The 12,727-nt window shown below is 60.9% G+C and overlaps 1 protein-coding gene across 1 annotated transcript; it reads left to right on the plus strand.

The window, feature by feature from the left end:
* The first annotated feature begins 8,409 nt into the window (after positions 1-8,409).
* Positions 8,410-12,423, plus strand: TPRG1L (tumor protein p63 regulated 1 like). Its single transcript, XM_042996195.1, has 5 exons — positions 8,410-9,040; positions 9,151-9,242; positions 9,328-9,504; positions 10,309-10,462; positions 11,075-12,423. The coding sequence occupies exons 1-5, from the start codon at positions 8,843-8,845 to the stop codon at positions 11,267-11,269; spliced, it is 816 nt and encodes a 271-aa protein (XP_042852129.1). The 5' UTR covers positions 8,410-8,842; the 3' UTR covers positions 11,270-12,423.
* Positions 12,424-12,727: the final 304 nt, after the last annotated feature.

Raw genomic sequence — 12,727 nt, forward strand, 5'->3', positions numbered from 1 at the left:
CAGATATGTTCAAGTCCTGACCCCGCTCCCGCGAGTGCGGCCTCATTTGGAGATAGGGTCTCTGCAGATACAGCAGGTCAAGATGAGGGCATGGGGTGAGTTCTCGTCCAACGAGACACACAGGACACAGGGGACAGGGCCATGTGACAACAGACGCAAAGGTTGTGGGCATGAGGTCCCAGGCGGAGGGACACCGAGGACTGCCAGCCACCGCCAGACTCTGGAGAGGCCAGGGCTGTTTCCCCACAGGCTTCAGAGGGAGCGGAGCCCTGCAGACACGCCGGCCTCGGGCCTCTGGCCTCCAGCACCGGGGACAAGTCCCTGGTGTTCAGACCCCGGAGTGGGGGTGGGGGGGACCTCCGTGTGGCAGCCTGGGAGCTGGTGCACCAGCCGATGCTATTTGTCACCTACCACGACACGCACACGTCATCTCTCGTCATTTCCGCAACTTGCGGGCCTACTGGGTGCCCCCCACACCCACCCGAGGCTCGGGCACCGGGCCAGCATCCTCCTCCTCCTCCTCCCGTCCATTGCTGCTGCCATCCTGGGGACCTCAGGACCCACCCATCTGACGGGTCCCGGGCCCCTGCCTGCCCAGTCTTTCGTGCCAACACCGCAGCAACCGGTCCCAAGACAGAGACTGGGGCTGGCCACCACGCAGAGCGTCCTGTCTGTGGCATCTCGCTGCCAGCACCCACCCGTGGGCCACAGCGCCCGGTCGCCCAGCTCTTTCTCTCCCTACACCGACGCGCTCCCTCCGGGCTCTGGCTCTTCGTACCTCCCTCTATTGGGTGGCTACCTGGCCCCCGTATGCAGAGGGCAGGGGGACCCCAAAGAAAGAGGCAGATGCTCCCGGCTGGTGATTGGTGGGCAGCAGGTGTGATAAGCTACTTACGAGGCTGGTCTTGGGCGCCGCAGGCCGAGGGGATCCCCGCGCCCACCCGCCGGAATCTCACGACAGAGGCCTCCGCGGGGCTCCCGCTGTGGGAATGAGGGGTCACAGCCCACATCCGGGCGGGGGTGAGGGGCCGGCTCCAGGGTCCACCGGCGGTCACGTCCTCTCCGTGACCTCCTCCCACGCCAGGCCCCCGGTGACCCGTGACCGGCTCTCGGTCTCACAGGCCCCCTCCTCCGCAGCGGGCCCTGCGTGGTCAGCAAGGGGCGGCACTAGCCTGGAGGGGGCTCGTTCGGTGGCTTTCTGGCTCCCCTGGGGGCAGAGGCCACAGCAAAAGTGTGGGCACATGCAAGAGAAAACACACATCGGGACGGGAATTCCCAAAATAAGTGACAGTGTTTTCCACCGAGAGCCCCATGATCGGACCCACTGGTTTATGAGATGCCCTGGGCTGGGGGTCAGACGGTTCAGGGCGCTGCCCTGTGTCCTCAGTGTGACTTCATGAAGACGACGCCGTAGCAGACCCCTCGGGTCTGAACACACAACTCCTCGAGAGGCACGAGGCGAGTCCAAGGCCATCCTATATCCTGTTCCGGAGCGCGGCTCTCCTGTCAGGGACCCCGCAGTGCTTTGTTGGCTGTCCCTCACGGCTTGTGGGCGGCTTTGGCGAGGGCCTCTGCGCGCTGTGGCGCCTCCCGGCCCGTAGAGGGCAGACACGGCTCCCGCCGACCCGACCCGCTGGAACGAGCACAGCTGGTCTCCGGGTGGGGGAGGTGCTGCACACACGTACGTGTTGGGGGGGGCAGGGCGGCATGGTCAGGTGTGACGACTGGGCGGGTGGGTGCACCCGGCCAGGACCCCCCGTTTCACGGTGTGTGTTCCATTCCAGCCACCGTGCGTTTCCACCGGCCCAGCTTGTGCCAGATACAGGGGTCCCAGGGAGACTGCGGGGGCCCCCCTCACGCATTCCGGGGCCACCCCATCGCAAGCTCAGGCAGACAGCTCCTCTCCCAGGCGTGACGGGCCCAGGGTTCCCGGTAGCGCGACGCGTTGATCCAGGGTCCGGGGGCAATGGCTGCTTCCCACCCGTTCCACAGGGGGCCGGCCGGTGTTGGGTGCCTCTGCGGGGGTCCCCAGGCTGGCCCGTGGGGCACAACAGGCCCTGAACTGTGTAAGAACCCGACAGTAACTCAGCGACCGGCAAAGTGATTACCTGTCGGGAATTAATCTGTGGGTTCCATATCCTATGTTTCCTTCCTACGACCCCTGCTGCTTGCCGGTTAGGGGGGCGGGGGCTCCACATCGTGGCCTTTGAAATGTGACCCCCAATCACCGTCTGTTCGACAAGGGTATCCATCCGTGGTACTCAGTGGCCCAATGGTGGCAGCCTGGTTTGTGTGGTGACAGGAGGCCTGGGTTGGGCCAGATGCAGCCTCCGCGCGAACCGGGGCTTGTAGGGAGCCTCATTCAGAGGGCGGCACCGGTCTGTCTATAACGTGCCGGTCCCTTACTAGCCGGGGGTTCCGGAGGACGGCCCCAGGCTCCTTGGCCTCCTTGGCATTAGGCCACCTCGCCTGGGCACGGTCGTGGCCATTCTTTCTGGGCGTGACCTCTGCTGGGTCTACTGGGGGTCACCTGCTAGGGTTCATCCTCGGGCTAGGGTGTCAGCTTCCTGATTGCGGGTGGGGGGGGGCAGGGGGCCCAGTGCCTCCCGAGACAGGATGCGGAAGACGCTGGTGGACCACCTGAAGCTCTCACGGCTCAACCCGAACGTCCTTCCACGTATCCTGACCCCACAGAGGCTCATTCACGACCGTCACCCCTCGGCTTCCGAGCCCGAAGGCCCTTCCCTTTCCAACAGCCCGCCAGCACAAAGGGTTAACGGCCAGAACCCACGAGTGGTCACCAGCCAGACCGCCGAGTTCCGCCCAGAGGCGGCTGTGGTTGGTCCCTGTTGCCGTCCACACGGTGTCACTGTTGGGCTGAATGGTAACTACGGTCCGTGTGGACGGATTGCCTTGAACAGACCCGTCCGTACAGTGGGCGTCAGCGGGCGTCGGCGGAATCCGTCATCTGTCTCATTCCCTCCCCGCGGGCTGGCACGGGGCGGGGCACGTGAGGATCGGCGCCCGCGGGCTCGAGTGGCACCCGCATCTCCGGAGACGGCGGGCTGGCGGACGGGGCGCTGCTCTGCGGCACACAGACACGCCGCTTGCTGAGCGTGGGGGTTTGCGCCCGGCCGAGGTGCGCGGGTGGGCGACGTCCTCACCCACGCGTGGCGGGCGGGGAAGGTCTCGCCGCCATCGGCTGTGCCTCCGTGGGGCGCTCCACTGGAGGAGCTCGGGGCACACCGCTCAGGGCTGCTGCTCTCGGGGGCCCCTTCCAGAGCTGGGACCAGAATCCTGGGGACAGTCGTTGTCTCTGCCACAGCCCCCAACTGGTACCTCCCGGTGACACAGACACGCCCTACTGGAAGGGCGGCCCTGCTTGGGAGACCCCAGACCTTTCACCTGCTTCTCTCGTGTTCTCAGAGGCTGCTCCCCGCTCTGTCTCCGGCCCCCCATGCCCCTTCTTCCCCAGGTGACCGAAGGGACAGAAGCGCCGTGCCGGGTGGGGATAAAAGTCCTCCCAAGCCCCCAAATCCCTACACAGGCTCGCACCTGTTTCCTGTCCCCAGGGGTTGGATAGGCTGGCATCTGATCCATCACACATTCTGGGAAGGTGTGCATCTTACACGACCACAGCTCCCCAAAACCTTACGGGGGGGGTGCCTGGGCTCCACCTCCCCCCCCCCCACACACACAGGTGCTCCAGCAAGGCCCCCAGAGTGTCCTGCTGCAGGGACAAGCCTTCACATGCAAACGCCGCATCACCAACGTAATGGGGGGAGGACAGGGACAGGACCGCTACCCCTTGACATGGTGGGGGGCTGGCAGGTAGCCCCCGGTCCGCTGCTGCCCCTCCCGTGTGAAGGCAAATGGACTTTAGTTCTCACAAGCCTGCACTCGCCCGAGTCTTTTCCATGAATCTCCTTGAAGAGGAAGTACGTTTGCCAAGCGTTCGAGTAAAGCCATACGCGTCTGCACGTGAGAAAACACGAAACACTTACAAATCGCCACATCTACACATGTGCTGAGGGGGCCTTGTGACGCACCAAGGAGGAAAGTTGGACATTCCCGTGACACGTACCGTTTTTTTTTTTTAATGTTTATTTTTGAGAGAGAGAGAGAGAGAGAGAGCACGCCGGGGAAGGGCAGGGGTGGGGGGCGGGACAGAGAATCCCAAGCAGGCTCTGAGCTGAGCACAGAGCTCCATGCGGGGCCCGAACCCATGAACTGTGAGACCACGGCCTGAGCCGAAGTCAGACGCTTAACTAACTGAGCCACCCAGGCGCTACCCCCCCCCCCCCCCGTGACATACGCCTTAAAATTATGGCTGATGCCTTCTTACCGGGACACATCAGATTTTTAGGAATTTTGTATATAAATCTGCCCTAACACAAGTCTAATGTCCCTGCTCTCTTGACCGCACTTCCCACGGGAGTTAACGTGTCCAGTAAGCCTCATTAGCATAATCTCTCTCTGCCAGGAGAGAGAACCCGTCTTTTGAGATGTTTCAGGGACCTCCGCAAAATCCCAAAGATAGTTCAAGGCCAACGAGGCTTCACCCAGAATTTGACTTTTGGGATCAGCTCTCCATTTAATGAAAATGACAATGAAAGGGGCCCTGGGGGGCTGGACCGGTGGTTGAGCGGTAACTCTTGATGTCAGCTCTGGTTAGGATCTCAGGGTCCGTGGGTTCAAGCCCCACGTCTGCTTCAGATGCTCTGTCTCCCTCTTTCTGGCCCTGTCCCACTCACGCACTCTCTCTCTCTCTCTCTCTCTCTCTCTCTCTGAAAAATAAATGGTAAGAAATTAAAAAACATAAAATGACAATGAAAGGCTTCAAAGGCAATACGGAAAGTTACACAGTTATTAAAATAAACCCTTAGTTCTTTTAATAGAGAAGACTCCATTTCCGGAAGTAATCAAAGACCTGATAAAAACAGCGGACACAGGCAAGTATTTTAATAAAACACAGAATCTTTGTCTTCTAGGTAGATGACCTAAAAGGTAAAGGAAAACCTTTCATAATTCCATCAAGAGAGACCAATCACCCAAGAAACTTTTGTCCTTTCACCAGACGGAAGACAATTTTCGATTCTTCCTACGAACATCATTGATACGAAAGCGTATTTTTCTGTAAGGCGACTGAACAGAGCCCTTTTACAAATTACTTTCCACAGTACCCTCGGGGGAGACAGACGTCGCACACAGGGAACACTCATCTGTACACGTCCACAAACATGCAGACGGGCACGGACACTCCAGCCGTGAACCTCACAACAGCGTAACAGTGGAAACCCACCGCAGGGGCCTCGGGCGCAGGAGCACAGGCTCTGAACCTCGGGGCATCCTAGCTTTGTGGACGGGACAACCTCTCTGGGCTGTTTGCTCCTCGGGAAAAGGGGTATCCCTGCCCCCCATGCATGAGTGTTGGGAGCAGAGGCAGTATCTGCGATACAGCGGCACTCAGGACCAGCGTAAAAAGAGTAACCACCGGGGCGCCTGGGTGGCTCAGCCGGTTGGGCGTCCGACTTCGGCTCAGGTCATGATCTCACAGTCTGTGGGTTCGAGCCCCGCGTCGGGCTCCGTGCTGACAGCCCAGAGCCTGGAGCCTGTTTCGGATTCTGTGTCTCCCCCGTTCATGCTCTGTCTCTGTCTGTCTCAAAAATAAATAAACGTTAATTAAAAAAAATTTAAAAAAAGTAATCGCTGACACAGACACGGCTCTTGACACGGGCCCGGCAGAGTGCCAGCCGCGTCACGGGCACGGTCTCATTTGGTCCCCCCGTGGCCATTGGAAGTAGGAACTATTATCTCCCAGAGTCAGTACGAAAGCAAACGGGGGCACAGAGGGTTGAAGGGAGCTGGCCCTCGTGGCCAGAGGTAGAGGAGGCAGGGTCCAGGCCCAGACAGCAGGGCTCCCGGGCCCCCACGCCAGCTGCTATCCTTGATGGGTCCCCGCTCTGCTCCAACTCCCCTGGGTGGTGACAGGAGACCCGAGAGAGGGGTCAGCAGGCCCCCCAGGGGCCCACCCCACAGGGACAGGGCAGAGCATACTCAGCCCCGGCTGTGGTTGCCAGAGAAGAGGGGCTCCCCCAACCCCCGCGGGGACAGGGCCCAAAGAGGGCGTCACCGGCCCTGGGGTCAACAGAAGGCAGCAGCGTCTGTCCCACCCTACCTCAGCAGGCCAGAGGGGATAGAAGCACTTTGCCGCCCACATTTGCACATTCACTTAACACTCTGAGATCTCTGTGTTTTTTTGCAGGGAGCCAAGTACCAAAACTACGCTGGTATTGACAGAGTCGGAAGTTAGCTAGAGAGGAGCTGGGGTCAAGGTGGCAGTAGGAGTGATTCTGTGGTTTCCAACCTCCGGGGCGGGGGGAGGGGGGCTAGCCACCCAAGAGGAACAGGTGACGAACGTGCGCCCTGCTTCCCAGCCTCGCCTAGCCCTTAGTTTCACTACAATATATTGACATTGCCGTCTGGACCTCTCCCCGCCCCCACTCACGCCTCAGGGGGGAGGACGGGCCTTGATGGTTCCAGCCAGGACCTAGTAGGGCCCCAAACTCCCCCTCCCAACCGACAAGAAACCACCTCAGCGGGAGACCACCCTGGCTGTGAGCCATGAAAGACAGCCCTGCACCTGGTACGGTTGCCCCCCTGGGCCCGCCCCCTCCCCCATCCTGAGAGTGCACCGTCCGGGACAAACCGCTTTGTGCTCGCTACCTTCCCTCTGGCTGTCTGTACTCGAGGCAGAGTCCTCACATATGTCTTTTGCCGAGAATGCAAGCACCGAGCCCTCTGGTTCCCAAGAGGCAGGCCCTCCCGCCAGTAACGGTACCCGTGGAATCTGGTGCCAGCTTGGCGATGCTGACATTCGAGGGCAGCAGCCGGTGGTGCCGAGGGCCCGCTGTGTGCGGGGCTGCAGCGCCCTCCCTGGAGGGAGGTCCTGGGAGACAGGAGGTTGGGCCATCCTTGAACTGTGAATCTCGTACAAACCGAGAGGGCATCCGAGTCTGCACGGCCCCCGGAGGGGCTTAGCTCGTGGGCAGAGCTGTGCCAGCCTAGGGGATGTCCCCAGAACTCTCCGAACCTGCTCTTGCACCTGTGGCGTGTGGCCAGCCCTGGGCTCTGGTGAAATCTGAAGAACTGTGGCTGTAAACCCCAAGGTGCAACCATATGCAAAGGGCTGGTTCCACTGAACTTTCCTAACTAATAAGGCACGCGCACAGAGGAAAAAGCGAAGAACAAAACAGTAATCGAGTCATGGTGAATGGCGACGTCTCCCAGGGAGGGTGGTCTTAGACCCAGTGTGGCAGGATGGACCCAGTAGGGGTGAGGCAAGGCTTTCGGGGTTGGGGGAGTGGGGAAGTAAGAGGGTGGCCTGAGTAGAAGCAGCGAAGTCCCAAGTGACCAACTGGGGGAGGATTTGGAAGGGGCTGCAAACTGTCACGGATGCACAGCCCTTGGGTGCAAAGAGGGTGGTGAGGAAGTCCTGGGGCCCGTGGGGGCAAAGGCCGAAGCTGGGGCCCCTGACAGGGAGGGCAGATGCCTAGGGTGGCACCAGCCCTGGGCAAAGAGGTCACCCACAGGAGGAACACATGTGGCTCTAGTGTCCAGAGGACAAGAGCTGGGACCTGCAATGGATCTTTGACGCGTGGCTGTGGTAAGTGACCCGGCTGTGTGCCTCAGTGTCCTTTTCTGTGAAACAGGGATCAGAGGAGGGCAGCTTCCTAGGCTCAGTGAGGACTCTAGGCTGGTCACGGCGCTGGGCGCACCGCCCGGCTGCTCCATCTCGGGCGGCGAGCTGTGCTCAGGACAGAAGCGGGCCCGCAGCTCCTCCAGGAAGCCCAGGCCACCTCGGCCTTTTTGGACAGGGCCTCTAGAGCCCGCGGCCCTTCCCGGCATCCGGGCGCGTCCCGGGACGGTGAGACGGGGACCGCGAGGGAGGGTTGGGGGGCGTCCCGGGGGGAGGGGCGGTGACCGCGGGGGGCGGGGAGGGACACGGGTCGGGTGTGGAGGGGTGGGGGGGGGGCGGAGACCTCTCGGGGCGCGGGGGACGCGTGCGGGGAGAGGGGCGGTGACGTGAGATGGTGATGGAGGAGGTGGGGCGCGTCCGATGGGGAGAAGGGGCGGTGACCCGGTGGGGGGGGGGGCGGTGACCGCGGGTGTTGGGGGGGGCGGGGGAGACGGGTCCGGGGGTGGAGACCGCGGAGGGGGACACGTCGGGGCGGGGGAGTACGGAGATCGCGGAGGGGGAACGGGCCAGGGGCGGTGACGGCGGGCGGGGGACGCGTCCGGGGGTGGCTGGCAGTGAGCAAGGGCCGGGGTCGCGTCCGGGGGACGGTGAGGTGAGACGGTGATCGAGGGGGTGGGGCGCGTCCGGTACGGGGAGGGGCGGTGGCCGCGGGGGCGGAGACCAGAGACTACGGGCGCGTCCAGGTTGGGGCGGTGACGAGGGGCTGGTCGCCCCCTTTACTGGGATCGGGCACAGTCAACTCCTGACGCACCCTCTGCGTCTCCCTGGCAACCAGCCGCGGCCCCGCCCCTCCCCTCGCGTCGCGTACAGAGGAAATGGGCGTGCGCGCGGCGTGCGCTTCCGGCTTGGCGAGGGGCGGGAGCGATTGTGAACGGGCGGCGCGTAGGGCCAATCGCGGAAGACGGCTGGGGAAGAGCCAATCGCCAGGGCCGGCGGGCGCGGGTAGGGGGCGGAGCCTCGGGCGGGGCTGGCGAGGCCGAGCCAATCGCACCGGCCCTCGGGGCGGTAGCTGCGGCGACCGAGACGGCGGCCTCGTCGGGCCTGGGTCCGGGGTCGGGGTCTGGGGCGGCGGCGGGCGCGGCCATGCTGCAGCTGCGGGACTCGGTGGACTCGGCCGGCACGAGCCCCACGGCGCTGCTGGCGGCCGGCGAGGAGGTCGGGGCGGGCGGCGCGGGCGGGGGGCGGCCGGGGGCGGGCACTCCGCTGCGCCAGACGCTGTGGCCGCTCAGCATCCACGACCCCACGCGCCGCGCCCGCGTCAAGGAGTACTTCGTCTTCCGGGTGAGGCGGCCGTGGGGCCGGGGCGGCCCGGGAGGGGGGTGCTGGGATGGGAGGGGAGCGGGGCGGAGAGTGACACCTCCCCCCCCACCCCCCGCCCTCTGCCCGCGCAGCCCGGCACCATCGAGCAGGCGGTGGAGGAGATCGGCGTGGTGGTGCGGCCGGTGGAGGACGGCGACATCCAGGGCGTGTGGCTGCTGACCGAGTGAGCGGGGCGCGCGGGGCGCGGGGACCGGCCGGGTGGCCTGTGCGCGGGGCGGCGCCCGGTGACTCGTGTCGTCTGCGGGCAGGGTTGACCACTGGAACAACGAGAAGGAGCGGCTGGTGCTCATCACAGACCAGGCACTGCTCATCTGCAAGTACGACTTCATCAGCCTTCAGTGCCAGCAGGTGGTCAGGGTCGCCTTAAACGCGGTGGACACCATCTCCTGCGGAGAGTTCCAGTTTCCCCCCAAATCGCTCAACAAGTAAGACTGTGGGACACAGAGCCTGAGTACCAGGGCCTGTAGCAGGTCCGTCCCAAATCGGCCCCCTGGTTGTCCTGGGTCTGCCATTCTGCGCCAACATAAAAGCGTCTGCTTCAAATCGATAGTTTCTTAGAATAGAAGCAAGTGGGCAGCAGGTGCATTAAAAGGAATTCTGGCACAGAAGACAGCTATCAGGCTGGTAGTAAGATGAACTTGAGGTCTGTTGAAGCAGAGCTGACGTGGTGCTCTTAAGATGAGAGCCACATCCGGTGTGTGTCACCTCTGTCACATCAAGCTCTGCTCCGGTTAAATTTTAACAGAAAAAAAAAGCATCGCTTTTATTTACTGATGTTACTAAAGGTAGAAGATAGTTACTGACCTGCTTTCAGAAGGGCGGATCTTGAAATACGAGAAGCCTGGACTTTAATACAAGGTAGAGCTTTGCTGCAGGGATGTGATCGGGGCTGTACCCAAGTCAAGACCGCTAACCGGCCGTGGGGCCTCCTGGACAAAGGGCCTGAGGCTACAGACAGGTTGTTCTCGCGGTTAGCCTGCCTGCAGCGCCTTCCCGTTGCTGTTGAACTGCACTAATAGCATAAAGGGTGTTGGGCCCAAACCAAAACAACGGCGTCGGTTTGTAGTATTCAAAGTGCTCGGTGCAGGTGACTGGAGACCCCCGGCTCTGAGTGACACAGGTCCTGTCCGCGGTCCCAGAGCAGCCTCCTAACGTCACACCCCGTACCTGCCAGGCTGCCAGGGAGCGCTGTGGCCTGCTGGGTGACGTGAAAGCTTCTTTCTTTGTAGGCGAGAAGGTTTTGGGATCCGCATTCAGTGGGACAAACAGAGCCGCCCTTCCTTCATAAACAGATGGAACCCCTGGTCCACCAACATGCCCTATGCCACGTTCATAGAGCACCCCATGGCTGGTGCGGATGAGAAAACAGCGTCTCTGTGCCAAGTAAGACCGTGAGGGCAGCGCTGTCCAGCCGTGATGGCGACACTCTAGGCCTGTGTGGCTGTTGAGCACCTGGACTGTTCTGTGTCCTAGTAAAACTGAGAAAACAAACTTTTAAGCTTTAGACATTTTAGCTAACTTACGTGTAAATAGCCCCATGTGGCTAGTGGCTCTTGGTCAGGGTAGCTGTATGACATAGCCCCTTGTGGCCATGGTCACCTTGGAGAAGGGCCCGGAAGGGCTCTGGGCAGTCTGTGCTGGGCCAGCAGGCTGCGTGCTCGCCGGCAGAGGAGGCCCTGGGGCCACCGGTGAGGGGAGTTGGGCCTCCCTCGCCAGTCGCGCACTTGGCCTGCTCACTAGTCTGGCGGGTGGTGGTGAGGATTGAGTAGGTCCCTGACGACACAAGTGCTCTGTGAGGCCTGTTGTCTGTCCCAGTGAGCACAGAGCTAGGATCTGACGTTTCCAGAGATGCGAATCGAGGAGCTGAGGGGAGGGGCTGCCAGGGTGTGGCTGGAAAGGCACGTCCTCCGAGGGCAGGGACGGGGCTGGCACAGGAAGGGGTGGTCCGTTCCACGTGTAGACCACTGACCGGCAACATGATTTCTGTCTTTACAGCTGGAAAGTTTCAAAGCTCTGCTAATCCAAGCTGTCAAGAAAGCCCAGAAAGAGAATCCTTTGCCAGGACAAGCCAGTGGCGTGCTGGTCTTGGATCGTCCCCTCCTCATCGAGACCTACGTGGGACTCATGTCCTTCATTAACAACGAGGCTAAACTGGGCTATTCCATGACCAGAGGCAAAATAGGCTTCTAGATGGCGCCCAGAGGTAGACTTGGGGACGCGGGGCCTCAGACCCGGGCCAGCTCCGCTGCACCGGCAGAGTCGGGGCTGTTAACCTCTAGGGATCTGAGTGTGATTAGAATAGTCGAACGCATTCCCTGCTATCCCTGGCTTTTGGAAGTCTGGTAATAGGAGTCACAGACAAAAAAGCAAGGTGAATCCAGCGGTCCCGCTCGTGGCTGGTGTTCCGTCTTCTAGAACTTGTTTCCGTGTTTCTCCCAGTGTCTCCATTCGGCTTCTCGTGGTCCTGCCCAGCCCTCCAGCATGTGAATAAACATGTACCCCCACCAGAGCCTCCCCCCTAGCACTCCACCCGAGTGGATGGTTCCATCCAGGGAGGGCCCCAAACCCCAGTGCCTGGAGTGGCAAATAAGTTTATACTTAGTGTCAAGTTTTGTATTTGGAAATCTAATCCATTTTTTTAAAGCTAAGTGCAAAACAAGCCAGCAGACTGGTGAAGTAAACAGGGGACAGTCTTGTCGGCTCCCAGATGGACCGTTGCTTTTGTGCAAATACGTCTTTGACCTGAAGTCACGCTTTTTCTGAAGTTATATCGTGTTCGTATTTGTGGCATCTTTTCCAGGCCCTAAAGCTTGCAGGAAATCATTTTTAGACAATTCATTAATTTGAGTCACCTTGGTAGGTAGTTGTTTGACAGCCCTACGTGCTTTACGTTTGTACGGTCACGTTCGTATTTAAGATGGGGACTGCTCAGTTTGCTTTTGGAGAAATGCCCTTTTGAAAAAGGAACCGTGGTATTAGATTCTCATGAAGCCCCTAACGCCCGGCTTGGTTACCGCAGTGCCCACGCAAATGCGAGGCTTTACTGGTGTTGCCCTGAACGTGCCTGGGGCTTGGCGGCCCGCCGAGCACGTCCGTGTGGGAACCGTGGCCCCCCCGCCCGTGGCACCCACACATCGTCGGCTTGCTGGCTTGACTGGAAGCTTTGATATCAACCCCAAGCGCTGGTGCAGGGCGTCCTCCCCATTTACAGCTCTGGTGTAGCTCTAACCCACGTGGATGTGATCCAGATCATAGCCTGTCCACGTCGAGAGGCCGCCGCCTCCATCCTGCCTGGGTCCTGAGCCTTTGCTTTTGGTCTCACAGTAAAGACGTTTACAACCGAATGGACATCGTTCTTTCTTTGAGATCGTTATTCAAAGTAGGGGCGACAACCAAGAAAAGCCACCTCTGAAGTGTGTACGTTAAAGCTTTGTAAACCTGCCACCTTGCTGTGCACGTTCAGGAGGATGCTAGGGAAGTATGGTCCCCTGAGTTCGCTCACAGAAAAACCCAGAGTGATGTGCCAACTGTCTAGCTTTTAGGAAGACGAGTCCAGGTTTGGAGCCCTGCTTCAGTCATCACAAGCACCTGAATGTAGAGGTGGGGGGACTCTGTGCGGAGCCGGCCTTGACCCGACGGCCCTGGGGC

The sequence above is a fragment of the Panthera tigris genome, chromosome C1, assembly GCF_018350195.1.
Source record: "Panthera tigris isolate Pti1 chromosome C1, P.tigris_Pti1_mat1.1, whole genome shotgun sequence".
NCBI lineage: Eukaryota > Metazoa > Chordata > Mammalia > Carnivora > Felidae > Panthera > Panthera tigris.